Source organism: Coenobita brevimanus, chromosome 26 (assembly GCF_032717465.1).
Source record: "Coenobita brevimanus isolate Jiangsu-jjx chromosome 26, ASM3271746v2, whole genome shotgun sequence".
NCBI classification, from domain to species: Eukaryota; Metazoa; Arthropoda; class Malacostraca; order Decapoda; family Coenobitidae; genus Coenobita; species Coenobita brevimanus.
In genome coordinates, this window is record NC_136979.1 from 10,078,117 (window position 1) to 10,100,255 (window position 22,139).

At 42.4% G+C, this 22,139-nt stretch overlaps 1 protein-coding gene across 1 annotated transcript in view; it reads left to right on the top strand.

Annotated features, from left to right (window-relative positions):
* The first annotated feature begins 2,743 nt into the window (after positions 1 to 2,743).
* Positions 2,744 to 22,139, top strand: part of LOC145394183 (uncharacterized) — a 272,780-nt gene continuing 253,384 nt past the window's right edge. Inside the window, exons 1-3 of the mRNA XM_080268165.1 lie at positions 2,744 to 2,821; positions 7,544 to 7,699; positions 10,473 to 10,630. Of these exons, the coding sequence (XP_080124291.1) occupies positions 7,555 to 7,699; positions 10,473 to 10,630 (303 nt within the window). The 5' untranslated portion in view covers positions 2,744 to 2,821; positions 7,544 to 7,554. The remainder of the gene's footprint in view (positions 2,822 to 7,543; positions 7,700 to 10,472; positions 10,631 to 22,139) is intronic.

Consider the following 22,139-nt stretch of genomic DNA (forward strand, 5'->3'; position numbering starts at 1 on the left):
ATCTTACAGCACATCCATAGCCGTTACAAAGATTAACCAGCCTCCTCTAAGACTCTGGCAGTGGTGAAAATGCTCTTGAATCATGTTCAGTAATCCAGTGTTGTGCTGCAGTTAATTCTTTGCATTGTGAGTTATAATTGTTTAACACTGCACATTCTGTTTTGAATTGCACCATGCCTGTTTCAACCACCAGTTTGCACTCCACACTTAATTCCTTCCACTTTAAATTCTAATTGCTTAACACTGCACAACACTGTAAATTCCCATGTGGTCTAGTGGCGAAATATTGCAGTTTATTCACAGTTTATTCATAAAAACGAGAACGTGCGGCATCCATTGCGATGAGCATCTAGTCAGGGTGGTAGTAAGGCGGTAACTGGGAAGGGGAGGAAGGAAGGGGCTGCGGGTAAACACAGCTGTTCGGCGCTGTGTGCCAAGTTCAATTTATGTTTTTTTTTTTTTTTTTTTTTTTTTTTTTTTTTTTTGGGGGGGGGGGTTCTAAAGGCCCAGGCCCAAAATGTCTGGGTATTGGGATGTCCAGTTATTGGGTGTCCAGATATTAGAGAGGTTACTGTATGAAGAAGTGCTATGACAATGATATGCAATAAACTGCAAAATGGCAAAATTTTTGGCTGAGTTTGTGGAAAATAGGTATAGAGGCATACCCCGAGACCTGCCACATCGCTAACCAACGATATGGTAGACTGACAAAAGAAATAGGGGAACATTCCCACAATCCAAACGACCGTCGATTTGTTAGTCCGAACACTTGATGCCTCCCTAAGTTTGAAACGAGCGCATCTGAACGCGTATGTGGTGGTTCATGAGACTCTCCTGGTCCTCCCTCCATCCCCTCTTATCTGCCTCCCACCCCCCAAGTCCCTCCTCCATCCCTTGCCAAACTCAGCACTGCCAGGCATGTCTCCCTCCCCCAGCCCTGGTTTGCTCCCTCCCCATCCCTCCACCCTCCCACACCCCCACTTGTCTCCCTTGTGTGTGTGTGTGTGTGTGTGTGTGTGTGTGTGTGTGTGTGTGATGAGTGAGAGAGTGAATGAGCAAGTGAGAGTGAGTGAGTGAGAGAGAGTGAATGAGCAAGTGATAGTGAGTGAGTGAGTGAGTGAGTGAAAGAGTGAGAGTAAGTGAGTGAGTGAACGAGACGGGGAGAGGGGGTAGCAGGGCAGTTTGACTTTCTTATCTCCCTCCCTGTCCTCACACCCTCCCCCACCCCTGCTTGTCTCCTCCCACCCCCACTGGTCTCCCTCCCCATCCCACTGGCCTCCTCCATCCCAACTTGTCTCCCTCCCAGTCTGCCCACCCAACCCCACCCCAACTTCTCTCCCTCTCCCACCCCATCTTATCTCACTCCAGTCCCCCCCACCCTCCCCCAGCCTTGCTTGTCTCCCTCCTTATCCTCCCCTCCCTCCCCCACCACTGCTTGGTGTGCTGCCAGCTGCCTGCCTGGCTGTCGGTTGCCTAGAAGCATTTCAACACTACATGTCTGATCACCTTACCTTCCTGCATGTGGTCTTTGATATCTCATATTTTAGCAATAGTATTGTTTATGAGGATAATAACATTGCCTATGGTGTTTCTGTGTCAGTCTCTGTTGATTAAGATACCGTATATGAGAGTTTGGGTTTTGGCCTGGAACGTATCTCTGGCTTTTGTTCAGTATCTTATGGGGAAAATTGCTTTGATATCCGACATACCCGCTGACCAAACACTCCCACTGGTACGCAACACTTCTGGATATCGGGGTAGGCCTGCAATGTGCCAGAGTCAACTGTGCATAGTATGGGAAAACAACTGAGCGAACTTAAAGCCAATCTTGCCCTTGTAAAGAAGTATTTTGAACCAAGCTCTGGAGGGTCCTGATGTTAGGAGTAGTTACTTTAATGCTGATCAACTCATTTAGTAAAAGATCATATAACAGAGTATATAACCTATGGGAAAAAGGGGGTTTAGTGTCTGACCACCACACTTACACCTGTAGTGCTATGTAAAGCATTTTAAGCAAGAAAATAAAGGTTAGTTATATCTATAACACACATATTATGTGTTATAACACACATACTGCAGTATGGTACTATGGTAATTGTATGGTACTGTAATGAGCTTTTTCTTACACAAAAGCCATGGACAGTGCAGTGTCAGCCTTGTTTTGATTCTCCACACAGATACCTAACAGCCACTCCATTTTCTCCATCACAACATTACAGGAGCAAGTAGCCTGGACACTTGTAGTGCATGCAGAGCATGCACGGGCCAAACAGGGTGGTACTCCCATGGGGAATGGGAATGCTGGTGATAGGGAGAGCTGGAGCTCCTGTTTCACTAGCTATCTAACCATCCCCTTTGCTGACCTTTTCAGTGTGACAGTAACATGGAGAGTAGACCAGCATACTCTCCCAAACATTTCCTGTATCTTATGCACTACACCACATGCACTTTACATTTCAGACAATGTATCCCACTGCATTACAGGGGTTGGTGCCAGCAAGGGCATGCGGCCAGAAAACTTTGCCCCCGCTACCTAGTGGTGGACTTCTGGGAGGAGGCGTGACGGGGATTCCGCCGGCATAGATCATGGGTCCAGGGCGAGATGGGGCTCGAGCCTGTGCTAGAGGGTACAGGGCATTGCGGTTCCCAGGCTGCTGGTTCCGCCCATTAGAAAGGGGCCCGAACCTGGGAGTAGCACCCCAGGAGGCTGCCCTATCAGTGCTTGAATAATGGCGGGATAGTTGCAGTGCCAAGGCGCGCTTGGAGGGTGTCCCTGCAGCTGTCCTTGCAGGGTGCCCCAAGGTCACTTCCACAGCCACTGGTAAGCTGGTGGGCTAGGGGTCCCAGAACCATTGCCTGGACCTGGGACTGTGCAGTGAGTGGGGCCTGTGATATGTCTGTCCCCCTTTACTAATACTGACTATGACAAAACACAAGAATACGTTTCAAAGCAAGCCTGAGGACAGTAAATCACCCAGGGGGATGAGGACGGTTTCATGGAGTGTGGGAAGGTTGAGGGGAAGTCATTGAGGCATTCAGTAGGAGGTGGGTGGATGTGGCGTGATTGCAGGAAGTCCGGTACAGAGGTGGATCAGCCAGAAAGGTTGTTGGGAAGGACTGTTACTATAAGTTGTTTTGGCGGGGGGGGAGGACAGACGGATATGGGGGTGTTGGTGTGATGGTTGCGGAGAAATGGGTGGAATATGTTATGAATGTTATGAGAGTAAGTGATAGGATATTGGTAGTGAAAATTCTATTTGGTAGAAAGAATGCTGCAATTATATCGGCATATGCTCCACAGGCAGGATTGGATGAATCAGAGAAAGATAAGTTTTGGGATGATTTAATATGTGTAGTAGGTGGTATGCGGGATGATGAGATTGTGGTTTTGGGAGGGGATTTAGTGGTCATGTAGGTGAAGCAGCACAAGGTTATGATGGAGTGCATGGGGGATGTGCGTATGGTATAAGAAATGCGAAAGGGGAAAGGATACTCAAGTTTGGGGAGGCAACAGATATGATTGTGTGAAACACATATTTTAGGAAAAGAGAGAGTAGGTTAATTATATATGAGTCTAGGGGAAATAGCAGTCAGATAGATTATTTTCTTGTTAGGAGGACTGATACGAGGTTAGTGAGGGATGTTAAAGTTATAGGAAGTGAGGAGTGTGTGCAGCAGCACAAACTATTGATTTGTGATATGGTGCTTAAAGAGCGAGTGATGAAAAAGAGGAGTTATGTACCTAGGAGGAAAATATGGAAGCTGAAAAACCAAGTAGTAAGGGATGCTTCTATAGCATGGTGAGGAGAGTGGTGGCTGAACAGGGAGCTGTAGACAGAGGCGTTAATGAACAGTACAGAGCCCTCAAGAACAATCTCTTGAGAGTTACTAATGTAACATGTGGTTGGACAAGAGGACCACCAAGACATAAAGTAACTTGGTGGTGGGATGAGGGTGTAGAAGCTGCAGTTAAGGAGAAAAGAAGGCTTTTCCGGGAATGGAAGAAGGGTGATAGCAAGGAGGAATACTTGGGTGCCAAGTGTAGGGCTAGAAGAAAGGTATACAAGGTGAAGTCTGAGTCACAGAGACTTTTACTTGATAACCTAAATCGTGGGGAAAGGAAAAATATGATATTTAAGGTGGCAAATAAGATGAAGAGGGATAATCGGGATATCATAGGTGAGCAGTGTGTGAAGAATGATGAAGGAAGGGTAGTGGTAAACAGTGAGGATATTAAAGATGCATGGAGAGAGCATTATAGCTGGTTGTTGAATGAGGAGTTTGACTGGGACAGGGAAGGTTTGGAGCCAGCAGATTCAGTGTTTGGTCCTTGGCCTTTGATTGATGCTGCTACTGTGAGTGAGGCAATAGGCAGGATGAAGGTGGGGAAGGCAGCAGGTGTGTCTGGGTTGACTGCTGAAATGTTGAAAGCCTCAGGAGATATAGGGGTGAGGATAGTCACTGACCTGATTAATATGATTATTTATGAGTGTGTTGTCCCAGATGATTGGCTGAAGAGTGTAATTGTAAATATGTATAAAGGGAAGGGTGATGCCCTGGAAAGAGGAAATTATAGAGGTATAAAGCTTTTAGATCAGATATTGAAGATAATGGAAGAGAGTTATAGAAGGTATGATGAGAGAAAGAGTGAATATAAACGAGATGCAGTTTGGGCTTATGCCAGGTAGAGGGACCACTGATGCCATATTCATTGTTCGACAGCTTCAGGAAAAATATATTGGTAGGAGAAGGGATCTGTATTTTGTTTTTGTTTATTTGGAAAAGGCCTTTGACAAAGTCCCTAGAGAGATGGTGAAGTGGGCAATGAGAAAGCTTGGCTTGGAGGAGTGGCTGGTTTGGGTGGTTATGGTTATATATGTGGGTGCTCTCACCCAGGTAAGAGTGAATGGAGATTTGAGTGATGAGTTTTCCGTGAATGTTGGTGTGCAGCAGGGATCAGTTTTGAGTCCCATGTTGTTTATCATGTTACTGTACTTGAAGCCCTCTCACGTGACTTTAGAAACGGACTCCGTGGGAGATGTTGTATGCTGATGGTTTGGTGTTGATTGCAGAGAACAAAAGCGAGGCGGAGGAAAGGTTTAGGAAGTGGAGAGATGGTATGGGGCACAAGGGCTTAATGGTAAATGCAGATAAAACAATAGTGATGATATCTAGGGTTGCTGGTGGTACTGTCAAAGACGAGGGAGAGTGGCCATGTGCAGTTTGCCACAAGGGCGTGGGAACTAAATCTATTTTGTGCGGTGTTTGTGATAAATGGGTGCACAAGAGATGTAGTGGTATCAGAGGTAGACTGCAAGATAATGCTGATTTTATGTGTACTGCGTGTCGGGGAGAGCAGGTGGAGATTGTCAGGCGTGAAAGGATTGAACTTGCAGGTGAATCTCTTGAGTGTGTGGAAGAGTTTTGTTATTTGGGAGACAATGTTGTGTGCTGGAGGTGGGGCTGGTGCTAGCTCTGTGGCTAGGGTGAGAAGTGGTTGGAAGAAGTTCAGGGAGCTCTTGCCTCTCCTGACACTGAGAGGACTCTCCCTACATGCTAAAGGGCCTTTGTATGCAGCATGTATTAGGAGTGTAATGCTGTATGGTAGTAAGACCTGGGCAGTAAAGGAGGAGGCTATTCGCCAGCTCAGATGTACAGAAATGACAATGATTAGGTGGATGTGTAGTGCGTCCCTTCGTGCAAGGTCTGGGGGGGCTGGGTTTGCGATGGAAGAGTTGAGAGGTAGGATGGGACTGGAGTGTATTGGTGTTGTGATGAGGAGAGGTAGATTGAGATGGTTTGGGCATGTGGAGAGGATGGGGGATGATAATTTGGTGATGAAGGTGAGAAGTGTTAATATTGGGGATGGGATTATGAGGGGTAGACTGAGAAAGACATGGGACGAGGTCATTAAGTGTAACCTCAGGGTTAAGGGACTGAACAGGGAGGCTGCAATGGATCATGCAGCATGGAGAGCTGCCATTAGGTGACCAAGGCCGACGCATGCAAGCATGTTGGAGCCTTTAAAAACGAAATGAAATGACAAAACGAAACTAATGCATTATGGTTGACAACGAGAAGTTAAAGACAGTACACGGTTCTGACATGCACTCCCCATGTGGGTGATGATTCGCTATCTCCTATTTCTTGGCTAGAGAAATAGGCACACACACACACTTGGCAGGCACTGCACTTAAGGAGCTTAAGGTGTGCTTGGTAGGCTTATGTAAGCAGAACCAGCTCACAGCACACAAATATAGTTCACTACAGTATACACTTTTGTTAATACACATAGATCTGGTAGCTCCATTCACTGGTGATGAGAAAGAGAGAGAGCAAAGTGAGAGTTGAATGGAAGGGGAGGGGTGCACATGGCTCTCAAACTCATCCCTTGCACATCAACGTGACATCCCAGCTATTTCTATGGAAGGCTTTGGTGCATCTTTTGAATTTTCCTCTTATGTTAGCTTGGTAAAAATGAGTATCAAAACATTTTAAAGAATGTTCACAAAGAAGTTGATGAGAATCAGAGACTCATTTTTTTTTTTTAAGCCTTCCATTGTCTATCTATCTATTGCCAGGTGCCTTCATCCTGTAAGGGGTGGCCACAAACAAATCGCCTCCATGTTGCCATGTCCCCTGCCATTTCATTGCCCTGTTCCCAGCTCACCCCCCCCTCTCTCATATACCTGTCCACTTCGTCCCTCTATCTCATCCTTGGCCTCCTCCTCCGTCTCCCCCCCTCCACCTCACTCACGTACATTCTCCTCGTCAGTCTCTCACTCTCCATCCTCTCCACATGGCCAAACCACCTCAGTGTGTTTCTCCTAACTTCCTATCACATCCACATCCACACCACAATGCTCCTTCACTTCCTTATTTGTCAGTCTGTCTCTCCATGTGACTCCACATGCTCCTCTCAGATAACTCATTTCCACTGCTCTCACTATTGACTTCTGTCCCTCCAACAAGGTCCATTCTATAAACTGTAATTACAGACTGTATATGGTAATCATGCATAGGGATTCTGTGTGCCCTTTTTTCAGTCTGTGTACTTGTATGTTTTAAAGTGCACCATTATGACTCATAAAATATCATGATTTTCATGAAACAGGACACATTAAACCCCATTTAGCAGTGGCCCTCCACTCCACCCTCCCTTTTTTTTTTTTTTTTTTTTTTTTTTTTTTTTTTTTTTGTAATCAGTACACTCAGGATGCATGTTGTAAAACACAGTTTCCTCTCTCTCTCTCTCTCTCTCTCTCTCTCTCTCTCTCTCTCTCTCTCTCTCCATATTTATTGCATACATATAGCAGACTCCCAGGGCTACAATAATTGTATCACTGAACACTTTATGCTGTCATATATACTAGCACTACAGCACTGCCACATGACACCATCAAAATTCCTAGAATGATAAGGAATTGTTCTCTGAGGTAAGTGTACACATCCATGCAGAAAATGATACTGTATTCTATTTTTTATTTTAAAAATCACCTTGAGAGTAGTTACCAGTACTTATTACGGTTATTCCTTGGTACAGGAGGCTAGAAGATGGAGGGTGAGAGTGAGGGAGGAGAGGAGGGTCTGGGTGCAGCAGCAGCAGCAGCCGGGGCATGGACGACCACCACCTACCAGACTTCAGAGCTGAGCAATGTGGTCCACATCATTGTGCCAGACCTTTCCTGTATATCACAAAGTGAGCTCCTGTGTGCTGAACTTTGCTTGTCATTGTCCATGTAACCCCAGTTCTGTCCTCCTACATGCTGATTTGCTCAGTAGCCCACAGTGGAGCTTTTGCTCTCGCTTCAGAATGTCTGAAAGTAAAATAATGATTTCTGTACTTAACCGTATATCACAGAATGAACTTTAATGTGCAGAGTATAGCCCATTATTGCCCACATAACCCTATTTCTCCCATCATATACGATGATTTGCTCAGTAGCCTACAGTGGAGCATCAGTTCACACTCCAGAATGGTTGACAGTGAAACGAGATACACATTACCATATTTTATCCATCAACTTTCATGTATCAAGTGCTCTTACCCAATTTTATATTTCATTTTATATTAAAATATCACCTGTCCCTCCCTAAGTGTCTTAGTGCTGGTGGTGGAGTCTTTTTTTTTTGAGGGGGGGGAGAGGGGGATAAACCATATCATATTGTTAATTATTGTAAATTCCTTATGTTTTGAGAGAAGCATGTGGAGTTACATGGGGAGAGACTAACAAATGAGGAAATGAAAGAGCATTGCAATGTGGATGTGGGTGTGGTAGAAAGCATTAAGAGAAGTACACTGAGGTGGTTTGACCATGTGGTGAGGATAGAAACTAACTACTGTAGGAGAGTGTATGTGAGTAAGGTGGAGGGGGGGAGGAGAGGGAGGGGGAGGCCAAGGATGAGATGGAGGGATGGAGAGGAGAGGTATTTGAGAAAGGGTGGTGTAAGCTGGGAGCAGGGCAGTGAAATGGCAGGGGACAGGGCGACATGGAGGCGATTTGTGTGTAGCCACCCCTTACGGGATCAAGGCGTCTGGCAGTAGATAGATAGATAGAAATTCCTAGCGCCTAGGGGAGGTTAAGGAATTATTTTTCTATTTAGCCATTGGAAATTCCAAGTATGTACCTAGGAGGTTAAGGCATCTTGAGACTTGATTAGCATTACAGTACTGAAGCATGGCACATGCATTTTTTTACAAGTACTATGTAGTAGTCAGCATTCTTCTGGACCAGGGACATCATGTTTTGGTCATTAATTCTTTACCTGCTTAGAGTTTCCCACCTCTGGATAAATTCATTTCACGAGCCAATGTAAAATATTGTACTAATTATCCATTGTCTGGGAAATTGTTGAACAACTATAACCAGTTTGCCAAAATAGTTCATTATAATTTATGATGAAAGAAATGTGGTACAGTGACATATGGTGTTTAGTGCAAGAGTTGTTGATGGGACATGAATGTGGAGTAAAAAAAAAAGGTTATTGCCAATATTTTTTGGATGTGAATGCATATCAAGGGGTAGCCTTGTCTCTCACTTTCTCAATAACAGTTTTTGGGAATGAGGTTTTCCAGTCCCATTGATGTAGGAACAGTGGTGAAGCCATAATATTGAGGACAACACAGCATACTGCACAAAATCACCATCTCACACCACATTAAGGGCATTATGGAAGGACACAGAAGCTCCCACATCTAGTACTGTACTTCAGCACTGTACTGTACGTCTGTAATGCAGAGATTGCTATTCATAAACCACTGAACACAGTGTGTGCTTGTACCACATATATCAGATAACCATTACATCATTGCCATACCTTGTTATATGTAGCACTGGAAATTTTTTTTTTTCTTCCAGTGATTATTACTGAATGTTAGCAATAACATACTGATATACAGTGATCCTTTGGTTATTGCATATAATTGGTACTGCGCCAAGTGCATGATAACGAAATTGCTCGATAATAGATGCATAGAACCTGTGTGATTTATCCTAATTGATACCGAGCACCCCACTGTAAACCCAAATTTTCCCTTTTACTGTAAATTATAACCACTAAATACATTCATACTGTTATGTTAAGTATCAGAAACACACATAGGCATGGTTAGGTGAATAGAAAATGATGGAAAGGGCACAATCAGATCGAAACACATAACATATAGAGACCCGATATGGGCCTGAGGTTGGGTTTTGAGGCTAAGGGGTTGAGAATTAATGGTCTTCACCACCTGGAATTAGCTCCATGAGTAGATCCTCATTTCAAGTCCCTCAAAGCCATCAGAAACCACAGATTTTGCATCATCAGTGTCTACAGAAACCAGCTGAGGTGCATTATAATGAAGTTTTTTAGCCCTGAAATGCTTGATAATGGCAGGAGTTCTGATATTTACCTAGCAGCAGTAATGACAATTGCTATAACCAAGTGCACAGTAACCAAGGGATCACTGTATGTTAATGTTCATTGGGTTGCATATCACAATAGAGAGCCACATGTTGTTTAAAACTGTAACTCATTTAATCTCAGTGCCATTCAACAAGAGAGAGCAGCAGCTTATTTTAACTCACTATTTATTAATACTCAACATGTTTGTAGATCATTGAGTACTCAAGGTCAGAGACATACTCTTTATTGACCAGACACGAGGAAAATATGTGTTAATAACGAGCTAATATTGCCCATCTGAATATTGTTGGCTAGACACCAGATGAATATGTTAATAATTGCATAGTACAGTACTGGCCATGCACCAGGTAAATTTATGCTAATAACTTCTAAGTGGTACTTATGCGAATATTATTGCCCAGTCACCAGGTATATACTGTATATGTTAATAGCTGCCTCGTGTTGCCCCTCTATCAGGTGCTTGTTATGTTAATAGCTGCCTCATGTTGCCTGTCTATCAGGTGCTTGTTAAGTTAATAGCTGCCTCGTGTTGCCTATCTATCAGGTGCTTGTAATCTCCCCAGGCCAGCCGAGTGACACCCTGGCCACAGCCTTGACGGAGGTAGCAGATAATGCAGCTCTGGTGGCACATGGTGATGCCAGTCAGCCCCAGGTGAAGGACCCACTCTCAGCTCTGGCCGCAGCAGCTGAACTAGACCAAGTCAGGAACGATGTGGCTGCAGTGAGTCATGATAATTTATCTTTGCACCCAGTAGGTCTCTCTCTTGGCTGTGCTTGTGAAGTATGAAAAAAATTACGAGTACAGGAATCATCCACAGAACATTAGGGTTTGTTTGCCCAAAGCAACAACATGAAGTAATTTAAGACACATTATTACATGGGTTCAGTGGGTTACATTTCCATCAGCTCTGAAGTTGACCCCTTAGGGGGGGTGCTCCAGCAAATGAAATTTGGTGGCTCACTGGTACAAAATTTATCTGATGACCTGTTGGTACCTTGAGTCTTTGAAACCATGCTGGACATTTAAAGTTTGTGCATGTAGGATGCCTTTACACATGCTAGCATGTGTTTACACCCTATTAGTTCACAGCAGTGACATGTATAGACTCAAGCACATGTAGTTACTAATAATGAGACACTGTGATGTTCACATGCATTGCCTGCTACAAGAAACCCCTACATGATATGCACTGTACTGTACTTGGTTTGCATGGGGAGGGTTAATTTTTATTATAAGTATTTCCTAAGGAAGTTTTAGTCTTGCTATGGACCTGATTTATATAGATGGGAGATAAATATACGGCACACTACACTAAGTTCTGTTATAAAAAGTTACCTTTGTTAATGTTCTTTTATGCCTTTAATAGTCCATAGTAAAATAATGGAAAATTATCTGTTAACCCTTTTGGCTGCCATGAGTGACTCCAGGCAGCAGAAAAGAAAAAAAAAAAAAAAAAGCCACAATCAGCCACAAATGACAAGGTGTGTAGTTTGCTTATACACTGATTATTTTCTTCCATTTTAACGGTTTCCTAGTTTTCCAATAAGCATGACTTTTAGATTACCGTACATTTACTTCATTTTAACCCACTGCATGCCAGTGCTGTTTTAAAATGGTCTGACATAATTCCACGGCCTGTGCCAGTGCTGTTTTAAAATGGTTTGAAATGAAAAAATTCACTGTGACCGCATTTTTCAAGATTTGCGGGTAAAAATTGGCAGGCATGTTTGGTAACTGTTCCTCTACCATCTCTCAGGTTGTCAAGGCCATACACTCACTTGCTTCTCCCCCTCATGCTCACTCTGCCTCACTCTGCCTGTGTGCCTCACCCAGTGCTGTACATAGTGAAGGCATTTTGTAAATATTTTCATGGAAATGTAGGTTGTAAATATTTTCTTGTAAGTGTAAGGACCATATAGTGAAGTCAAGTTGTAAATACCTTCTTGTAAGTGCCAGGATTGTACATATTGAAGTCAGGTTGTACCGATCTTCAAGTAAGTGTAAGATAATGCATTCACATTGAGAAAGACACGCTAATTGTGATAGATGTTGAAGTAATAAGTAATCAGAAAAGTGTACTGAACATTGCTATACCTTCCTAACATAAATACCTGAGTATACCTTACATAGAAAACTGCTTTCTCTCATCTACGTGGTGAGCATGAGAGAGCAGGTATACCTGTATATGAGTATGCTGGCCTCAATAAAACCCATTTCCGAGCTTTGGTGAGCATTTTAATTATGAAATTCATCGTTTTCACATCAAAATCTATCGTTATAATCAATAAAAAAACGGTCAAAAAATGGCCGGCACTGAGGTGACCCATAGGGCTAAAAATAGCTGGCGCACGGCGGGTTAAGGCAGAGTCATACCTTCTAAGAAGCATGAACAGTAATTGGTACCATAATAGTGCGCATCAAACACATTGCGCATCTTAAAAATAATGTAACTCATGAGAAAAATTATAACTGAGTTTGGGCTCACCAGTCCTAGACACCTCTTTTGTCCATGCTGATAAATATTCACCAACAAAACAAGCATGTAACATCAAATTACTGTATATGCATATATATATATATATATATATATATATATATATATATATATATACACACACACACAGTATATACAGTATATATATCCATCATCATCATCCAGTCCTACATTGCCCCATGAGGAGCGTAGGAGCCCGGGGCTAGGCAGTTGGTCCTGACATTTAAGATGAGAGTGACCGACCTCACTCATCCCTGAGTGGCATTACGTGAGCAATAAACCCCAACCACCCCTTGGATATAAACCTTCACCAGCTCAATCCGATTGGAACACAGTAATTACCCACTAAACCACCAGGCGCCAAAATTTGGTTATATGGTTACCACCCAGCGTAGTAAATGGTTTCCTGGTGTACAGGAAACCATTTGGCTTGTCACTCAGTGTAGAGTCACCCACAGGCAGAAGGAAGAGGAAAGAATGAAGAAATGAAAGACAGAAGAGGGAGTGTAAAGTCACCCGTAGGCAGAAAGACGAGGAAAGAATGAAGGAAAGAAAGACAGAACATCTATCTATCTATTGCCAGACGCCTCAATCCCATTTGGGGTGGCCACAAACAAATCGCCTCCAAGTCGCCCTGTCCCCCGCCATTTCACTGCCCTGCTCCCAACTCACACCCCCCTCTCTCATATACCCCTCCATCTCATCCTCGGCCTCCCCCTCCCTCTTCCCCCCTCCACCTCACTCACATACACTCTCTTCGTCAGTGTTTCACCATCCATCCTCTTCACATGGCCAAACCACCTCAGTGTGTTCCTCATAACGCTTCCTATCACATCAGCATCCACACCACAACGCTTCTTTATATCCTCATTCGTCAGCCTGTCTCTCCATGTGACTCCACAGGCTCCTCTTAAATAACTCATTTCCACTGCTCTCACTCTTGACTTGTGTCCTTCCAACAACGTCCAAGCTTCACTTCTGTACATTAGAGTTGGTATCACAATACTGTCATGTAGTAACTTTTTCACTTCCATGCTCACTTCCCTGTTTCTTATCACTGCTTTCAAAGAACCAGCAACCTTTCTTCCCTGCTGTACCCTTTCAAGCACTTCACCCTCCAAACCTCCATCCTTACTCATCACACTACCCAAGTACTTAAACGTACTCACATTTTCCAATTCCTCACCATCCAACCTCGCTGTACATTCACTGACTTCACCTCTCTCAGAGACCAACAATTTACTCTTCCCTACATTCACCTTTAGATTCCGTTTCTTACACACTCTCCCAAACTCATCCACCAAGCCTTGCAGCTCCCCTTCGTCTTCACTCAACAACACAGTATCATCTGCAAACAACAGTACAGAGAGTTTCCAGACACTATCCTCTCTCACCAGGGCCACTCCAACATCCACTACCCTACCTTGTACCTCTTTTATTACCCCATCCATGTACAGATTGAACAACCATGGAGACATGACACATCCCTGTTTCAACCCAACTTTCAAAGAGAAAAATTCACTTAGTTCACCATCCACACGCACTGCAGCCTTCGCACCATCGTACATACTCTTCACAGCATTCAACAACTTCCCATCTACTCCATATATTCTTAACACTTTCCACAATCCTTGTCTATCCACCCTGTCATATGCTTTCTCCAAATCCATGAAAGCCGCATACAACTTCTTTCCCTTCTCTAGAAACTTTTCCACTAAAGATCTAAGAATGAATATCTGATCTACACAACCTCTTCCCTTCCTAAAGCCTCCCTGTTCTTCTCCAACTAATTTCTCTGTTCATTCTCTAACTCTGTCAATAAGTATCCTACCATACACTTTTCCTATTATACTAAGAAGACAAATGCCTCTATGATTACCACACACTTCTTTTTCCCCTTTTCCTTTGTACAAGGGAATAATTATACCTGACTTCCAATCCTCTGGGACTCTACCTTCCTCCCTGGCCAATCTACACATCTTCCACATCCATTCTACTACTATCTCTCCCCCATGCTTCAGCATTTCACCACACACTCCATGAATTCCTGGGGCTTTCCCCGATTTAACTTTCTTCATTGCTTCCACAACTTCTATCCTACTGATTTCTTCCTGTCTTCTCACCTCCCTCCTTCTCCCAGCTATTCCCCAGCCACTTATACTCGCATTACTTCCATCCTCTATGTTCAACAATTCCTTAAAGTGTTCTCTCCATCTGCTCACTTTTTCTCCCTTCTCCACTAGTAATCTACCATTTTTATCTTTTACTCCCCTGCTAACTTCACTTCCACCCTGTCTTACTCTTTTCACCTCTTTCCTGAACATTTTCTTACAGTCCCTCCACTTTACACTCAAATTCCTTCCAAATTCCTCATCCACTCTCTTCTTACTCTCTCTTACTAATCTTTTCACCTCTTTCTTTCTACATATAACTACCTCTTCCGCCTCTCAACTTCTTCCACGCCCCTATTTCTCATCCATTCATTGTATGCTTTCTTCTTTTGTTCCACAGCCTGTTTCACCTCTTCATTCCACCACGCTGTTCCTTGCACCCCCCTCCGTCTTCTCTTCCTTCCACACACCGCATCACATGCTGCACATATTTCTTCTGTAAATATTCTACACACACCTTCCACATCTCCCATCTGCTCCAATTCATATTTGCCCAATCATTCCTCCACTTCACTCTTATACTCTGCCTTTTTCTCATCCTCTTGTAACTTTTCCACTCTCCTTGCAACTACTCCTTCCTCTCGTCTTTCCCTTCTTCTATTCCTCCATCTTACTTGAATTCTAATTCTGGCCACCACCAAGTAGTGGTCAGAAAGTCCACTCCCCCAACCTCTATAAACTCTTGCTTCCATTACACATCTTCGCATCCTTTCATCCACACACACATAATCAATCATTGCCTTCCTTTCATTCAGTTCACCACCCACCCTTCTCATCACTCGCCATGTATACCTGTGGATCATTTTATGCGTGAAGAGGGTATTGGCTGTCACCAACCCCCTCCCAGCACAAATGTCCACTAACACACTCCCATTCTCATCTATCTCAGCAGGCACACCCCACTCACCAACTATTCCATCCACCTTCACATTCCCAACTTTACCATTCATATCACCAATCAAAAACCCTCTCTCATTCCTTCCAAACAGAAGATGATGGAAGGAAAGAAGGATGGAGGAGAGGAGAGGGCAGACACCTGAGAGCAGCACTACATTGAATGAGTGGATGGTGAGCGCCCCCATCTACCACATTACAGTATATATATATACATATATATATATATATATATATATATATATATATATATATATATATATATATATATATAAATATTCGTTTTCATTTTTAAAGGCTCCAACATGCTTGCATGTATATATATATATATATATATATATATGCAAACTAACCACAGGAGACATGAAAGGAGCGATAGTGAGTACTTTCGTCTATTACATCTTCATACAGAGTGAGACAGAAACGTAAAGGGTAGAGGTCTTTTTTGTACACCCGCAGCAGGTAGTGGGACACAGAAGAATGGATGACCTGAATTTTTACCTGCGGCTTAACTTATGGTCACCTGCAGCAGGGAGTGGAACACAACAAAGGATGACCTGAATCTAAAAATGCACATGACAAAGGAGGAGGGAGTAGGAAGGGAGGAAAGGGGAGTGGGAGGGAGGGGGAAGGGGGGAGGGAGGAGTGGATAAATATTGCTGCTTAACTTAAGACCTAGAGGATTAACACTTGGTGTGTCCCACACAGGTGTGACTACACCACCAGGAGATGACATAGAACAATCACGTGTTAGTCTGGGGGATACTGCTTTAAAATTAATTCAGCTAACAATTTATCACACTTAAAATGACCATAGCTCATGTTTACATTCTTTTCATATGTGCCAGAAATTAGACAAGATTCTATTACATTTCTTTCATCTAAGCTTTTTGATCTTGCTAGAATCTTGGAGCCTGTCCAGTCAATATGGTGATCACTGGATGCTTTGTGCTGTAATAAACCACTAATCTGTTGGGCTGTCCTTACACTGTATTTATGTTGTGAGATTCTAGTTTCTAAATCTTTTCCAGATTGTCCTATGTAAAATTTGTTACAGCACTTACACTGGATTTTGTAAACAACGCCTGAATTACTGAAAGGGCTGTTCTTGATGAGAGTTTTTTTTATGGTGTTCTCATATTTGAATACTACTTGTACATTGAGTTTCCTCAGTATGTGAACAACATAAAGAAAATTTTCATGGAAGGGGAGGACAAGGGTTCTTTGAATGTTCTGGCGATCTGGCTTATTAGTTTTCCCTTCAAGGAATCGTTTCTTGGCCGTATTGTGGCACTGAGTTAGTATGCTTTGCGGATATTCTAGCTTCTTTCCAATACTCATCATCCAGTATTCATCATCTAAAAATTCTGGGTCTGAAATTCTATATGTTCTTAGGTACATGGATATGAACACAGATCTTTTTACATTAATATGACGGTTTGAATAGTAATGAACATATGACATAATATTTGTAGGTTTTCTGTATACCTTAGTCTTCAAAACATTTTGGTCCCTGATAACTTTTACATCCAGAAATGGCAATTCATTATCCATTTCCATCTCATGATTAAACTTAATCGATGGGACTAACGAATTTAATTCGAGGAGAAATTCATCAATGGGAAGACTTAGGCCAGAAGCACAGGATATCATCAACATATCGGAGCCAAACTATGTTTTGCTTCTTTATGGAGGTCAGTAAATGATTCTTAAAGTATTCCATGTAAATATTTGCCAGAACTGGGGAGAGGGGATTACCCATGGCCATACCAAATTTTTGTGTGTAAGATTTACCTTCAAAGGTAAAAGAAGAGTTCACAATGCACAATTTAATTAGCTTGATAATGTTTTCAGAGGGAATACCATCAGTGTTACTACCCAGAATGCTTGGCAGGAAAGTTAAAACATCATCAACAGGGACATTTGTGAATAATGATTTAACATCAAAGCTGACTAATTTGTAGGGGTACATGACATTTAGAGATTTTAACTTTCTTACCAAATCCTCATTGTTTTGTACAAATGAATCAGAGATAGTGCCTACAACAGGGGAAAACAGTGTTACAAGCCACATGGAGAGCTTGTAACACTTTCTAGGCATGCTGTAAATAATTTTAGACTTTCTGACCACTACTTGGTGGTGGCCAGAATCAAGATCCAAATAAGATGGAGAAATAGAAGAAGGGAAGGACGGGAAGAAGGAATATTTGCAAGGAGAGTGGAAAGGTTACAAGAGGATGAGAAAAAGGCAGAATATAAGAGAGAAGTGGAGGAACGATTAGGCAAATATGAATTGGAGCAGATGGGGGACGTGGAAGGTGTGTGCAGGATATTCACAGAAGAAATATGTACAGCATGTGATGTGGTGTGTGGGATGAAGCGAAGACGGAGGGGGGTGGGAGAAACAGCCTGGTGGAATGAAGAGGTGAGACAGGCTGTGGCACAAAAGAAGAAAGCATACAATGAATGGGTGAGAAATAGGGGCGTGGAAGAAGTTGAGAGGCTGAAGAGAGAGTTATATGTAGAAAGAAAGAGAGAGGTGAAAAGATTAGTAAGAGAGAGTAAGAAGAGAGTGGATGAGAAATTTGGAAGGAATTTGAGTGTAAAGTGGAGGGACTGTAAGAAAATGTTCTGGAAAGAGGTGAAGAGAGTAAGACAGGGTGGAAGTGAAGTTAGCAGGGGAGTGAAAGATAAAAATGGTAGATTACTAGTGGAGAAGGGAGAAAAAGTGAGCAGATGGAGAGAACACTTTAAGGAATTGTTGAACATAGAGGATGGTAGTAATGCAAGTATAAGTGGCTGGGGAATGGCTGGGAGAAGAAAGGAGGTGAGAAGAAAGGAAGAAATCAGTAGGATAGAAGTTGTGGAAACAATGAAGAAAGTTAAATTGGGGAAAGCCCCAGGAATTGATGGAGTGTGTTGTGAAATGCTGAAGCATGGGGGAGGGATAGTAGTAGAATGGATGTGGAAGATGTGCAGATTGGCCTGGGAGGAAAGTAGAGTCCCGGAGGATTGGAAGTCAGGTATAATTATTCCCTTGTACATAGGAAAAGGGGAAAAAGAAGTGTGTTGTAATCATAGGAGCATTTGTCTTCTTAGTATAATAGGAAAAGTTTGTGGTAGGATACTTATTGACAGAGTTAGAGAAAGAGGAATTAGTTGGAGAACAGGGAGGCTTTAGGAATGGAAGAGGTTTTGTAGATCAGATATTCATTCTTAGATCTTTAGTGGAAAAGTTTCTAGAGAAGGGAAAGAAGTTGTATGTGGCTTTCATGGATTTGGAGAAAGCATATGATAGGGTGGATAGTCAAGGATTGTGGAAAGTCTTAAGAATATATGGAGTAGATGAGAAGTTGTTGAATGCTGTGAAGAGTATGTATGATGGTGCTAAGGCTGCAGTGCGTCTGGATGGTGAAGTGAGTGAATTTTTCTCTTTGAAAGTTGGGTTGAAACAGGGATGTGTCATGTCTCCATGGTTGTTCAATCTGTACATGGATGGGGTAATAAAAGAGGTACAAGGTAGGGTAATGGATGTTGGAGTGGCCCTGGTGAGAGAGGATAGTGTTTGGAAACTCCCTGTACTGTTGTTTGCAGATGATACTGTGTTGTTGAGTGAAGACGAAGGGGAGCTGCAAGGCTTGGTGAATGAGTTTGGGAGAGTGTGTAAGAAACGGAATCTAAAGGTGAATGTAGGGAAGAATAAAGTGATGGTCTTTGAGAGATGTGAAGTCAGTGAATGTACAGCGTGGTTGGATGGTGAGGAATTGGAAAATGTGAGTACATTTAAGTATTTGGGTAGTGTGATGAGTAAGGATGGAGGTTTGGAGGGTGAAGTGCTTGAAAGGGTACAGCAGGGAAGAAAGGTTGCTGGTTCCTTGAAAGCAGTGTTAAGAAACAGGGAAGTGAGCATGGAATTGAAAAAGTTACTACATGACGGTATTGTGATACCATCTCTACCTTATAGAAGTGAAACTTGGACGTTGTTGGAAGGACACAAGTCAAGAGTGAGAGCAGTGGAAATGAGTTATTTAAGAGGAACCTGTGAAGTCACATGGAGAGATAGGCTGACAAATGAGGATGTAAAGGAGCATTGTGATGTGGATGTGGATGTGATAGGAAGTGTTAGGAGGAATACACTGAGGTGGTTTGGCCATGTGGAGAGGATGGAGGGTGAAAGACTGACGAAGAGCGTGTACAGTGCTCGACAAAAGTATTAAGCGCCCTGTGTCCCTCCTATGAAACAAACCTTTCAACATTGAAAAAACATGTGAATAATGTATTATATTTACCTTCAATGCTTGGTAGGGTATCCTTTGCGCTTCTTCACGGATCAAACACTGCGGGACACTAGGTAAAAAATGGCGCAAGAAGAGGGGGAGGAGCGGCGGAGTTCCTCTCTCTCACGCAGCCTGTAGGCAACTGAGGTGGTAGGCAACCAGCGCCCAGTAAGGCCTCAGGCTGCCGTGACGTCATGTTAGCAGCCCAATCTTCTGGCTCAATTTTTAGTCCGAAAAAAGGATGATTCTTTTTTCGCCAAGAGTATTGCGCGCCCTGACATAGGCGCTCGATACTTTTGTCGAGCACTGTATGTGAGTGAGGTGGAGGGGAGAGGAGAGGGAGGGGGAGGCTGAGGATGAGATGGAGAGATGGGGTAGAGAGGTATATGAGAGAGGGGGGTGTGAGTTGGGAGCAGGGCAGTGAAATGGTGGGGGACAGGGCAACATGGAGGCGATTTGTTTGTGGTCACCCAGAATGGGATTGAGGCATCTGGCAATAGATAGATAGATAGTAATTGTATCTCCCTGATGCACGCCCTTCTCAGTCTTAATTTTTTCCGAGTCCTTATGTAATTTAACTGTAGCAGTTCCCTCTTTATATATGTTTTCGAGTAGTTTTACAATGTTCTCATTCACTCCTTGTTCTTGCAGTGAATTTATAATCGTTATGTGCTCCACTGAATCAAGAGCCTTTTCGTAATCAGCAAAACCTGAGCACAGTGGTTTATTATATTCTGAAGTTTTCTTAATTAGTTGGTTCATTGTATGTAGATGATCGGTGATTGAATACCCGCTTCGGAATCCTGCCTGTTCACGAGGTTGGTTCTCCTCCAAAATTGTTGTTATTCTGTTCGTAAGGACTTTAGTGAAGAGTTTGTAAATGACTGATAATAAGCTAATGGGTCAATAGTTACTAAGATCTTCTGAGTCACCTTTTTTGTAAAGTAACTATTGCATTACACCATGTTTTGGGAATTTTCTTCTGTTTGATACAGTGGGTAAATAAGTGAGCAAGCCTATTTTGTACTTCTACTCCTGCATCCAAGAGTAAATCTGTTATTATTCCATCTTCTCCTGGAGCCTTCCCTCTTTTCATATTTTTAAGAGAAATATTTACTTCATCTGGTGTTACCTCAGGTATTTCACTTGTGTCAACTGAAAAGTTAGCTATTGGTACTACTGTCTTTGATGCATACAGTTCTTTGTAAAATTCTTCAACTCTGTTCACCATCTTATCTCGGCATTTAATGATTTCACCATTTTTTTCTTTCAGTGATGTTATTTGTTGCTTTTCTAGTGCCATTTTACTTTGGATCTGTTTCAGACTTTTTCCATTTTTGATGGTTTCTTTGATTTGATCCATGTTTCTCTTTCTTTTTTCTTCTCTTTGTCTTTTGTTGATAAGCTTATTTAATTCCGCTCATTCTATTTCGTCTTTCTTTGTTTGTTTTTACTTTCATTTCCTTTCGTTTTTTCATAAGCTCGAGTGTCTTTTCTGAATATTTCTTGGCTTTGGTTGTATTAGGTTTTCTTACTACCTCCGCTGATTCTTATAGCACTTTTGTTAGTCTTGTCATTCAGCTCATCAGTGTCACACTCAGCATTACTTAGAGTCTGAAATCTGTTCCTTATTTCTAACTGAAAGGCTGCTTTGTTTTCATTTACTTTTATTGGGCATATCTGTTTATCTTTAATCATCTTCTTTCTTTCACTTCTGAAATTGAATCTGGCTGTGTATCCCACCATTCTGTGATCAGTACCTATATTTACATTGTTGATAACTGTGACATTTGTGATCACATTATTCTTAACTGCTATAGTGAAGTCGATTTCATTCTTTGGGCGTCTCCAGGTCCACTTTCTCCCTGTTCTTTTGTGGAAGAATGTGTTCACTATTATCATGTTAAACATTTCAGGAAAATTTACGAGCATTTCTCCTCTTTCATTCCTTTCTCTCACTCCAAATTTTCCCATACATGCGTCTCCATATTTCGACTTCCCAACTTTTGCATTGAAGTCTCCCATGAGTATAGTATATGTTGTCTTTTCTTCTTCCATAATCTGGGAGATGTCATCATAGAATGTTTCTATTTCTTCATCTGGGCTTTGAGAAGTTGGTGCATATACTTGTATTATTTTCAGGGTATGTTTGTTGCACACTCTAATGACAGCAAATGCTGCTCTGTCAGATACATTGCTGAATTTAACAATGTTGTCTGCAAGATTTCTGTTAATTAGAAATCCTATGCCACTAACTCTTTCATTTTCCCTTCCTCTATAGTAAAATAGGTGGTTGCTGTCTTTGAGCTGAATTGAGGCCATTAGAGGGAAAACCAGGTAAGCGCCAAAAAAAGTAAACAGAAAAAAACGCTGTTAAAGTTTGTGTACTTTTC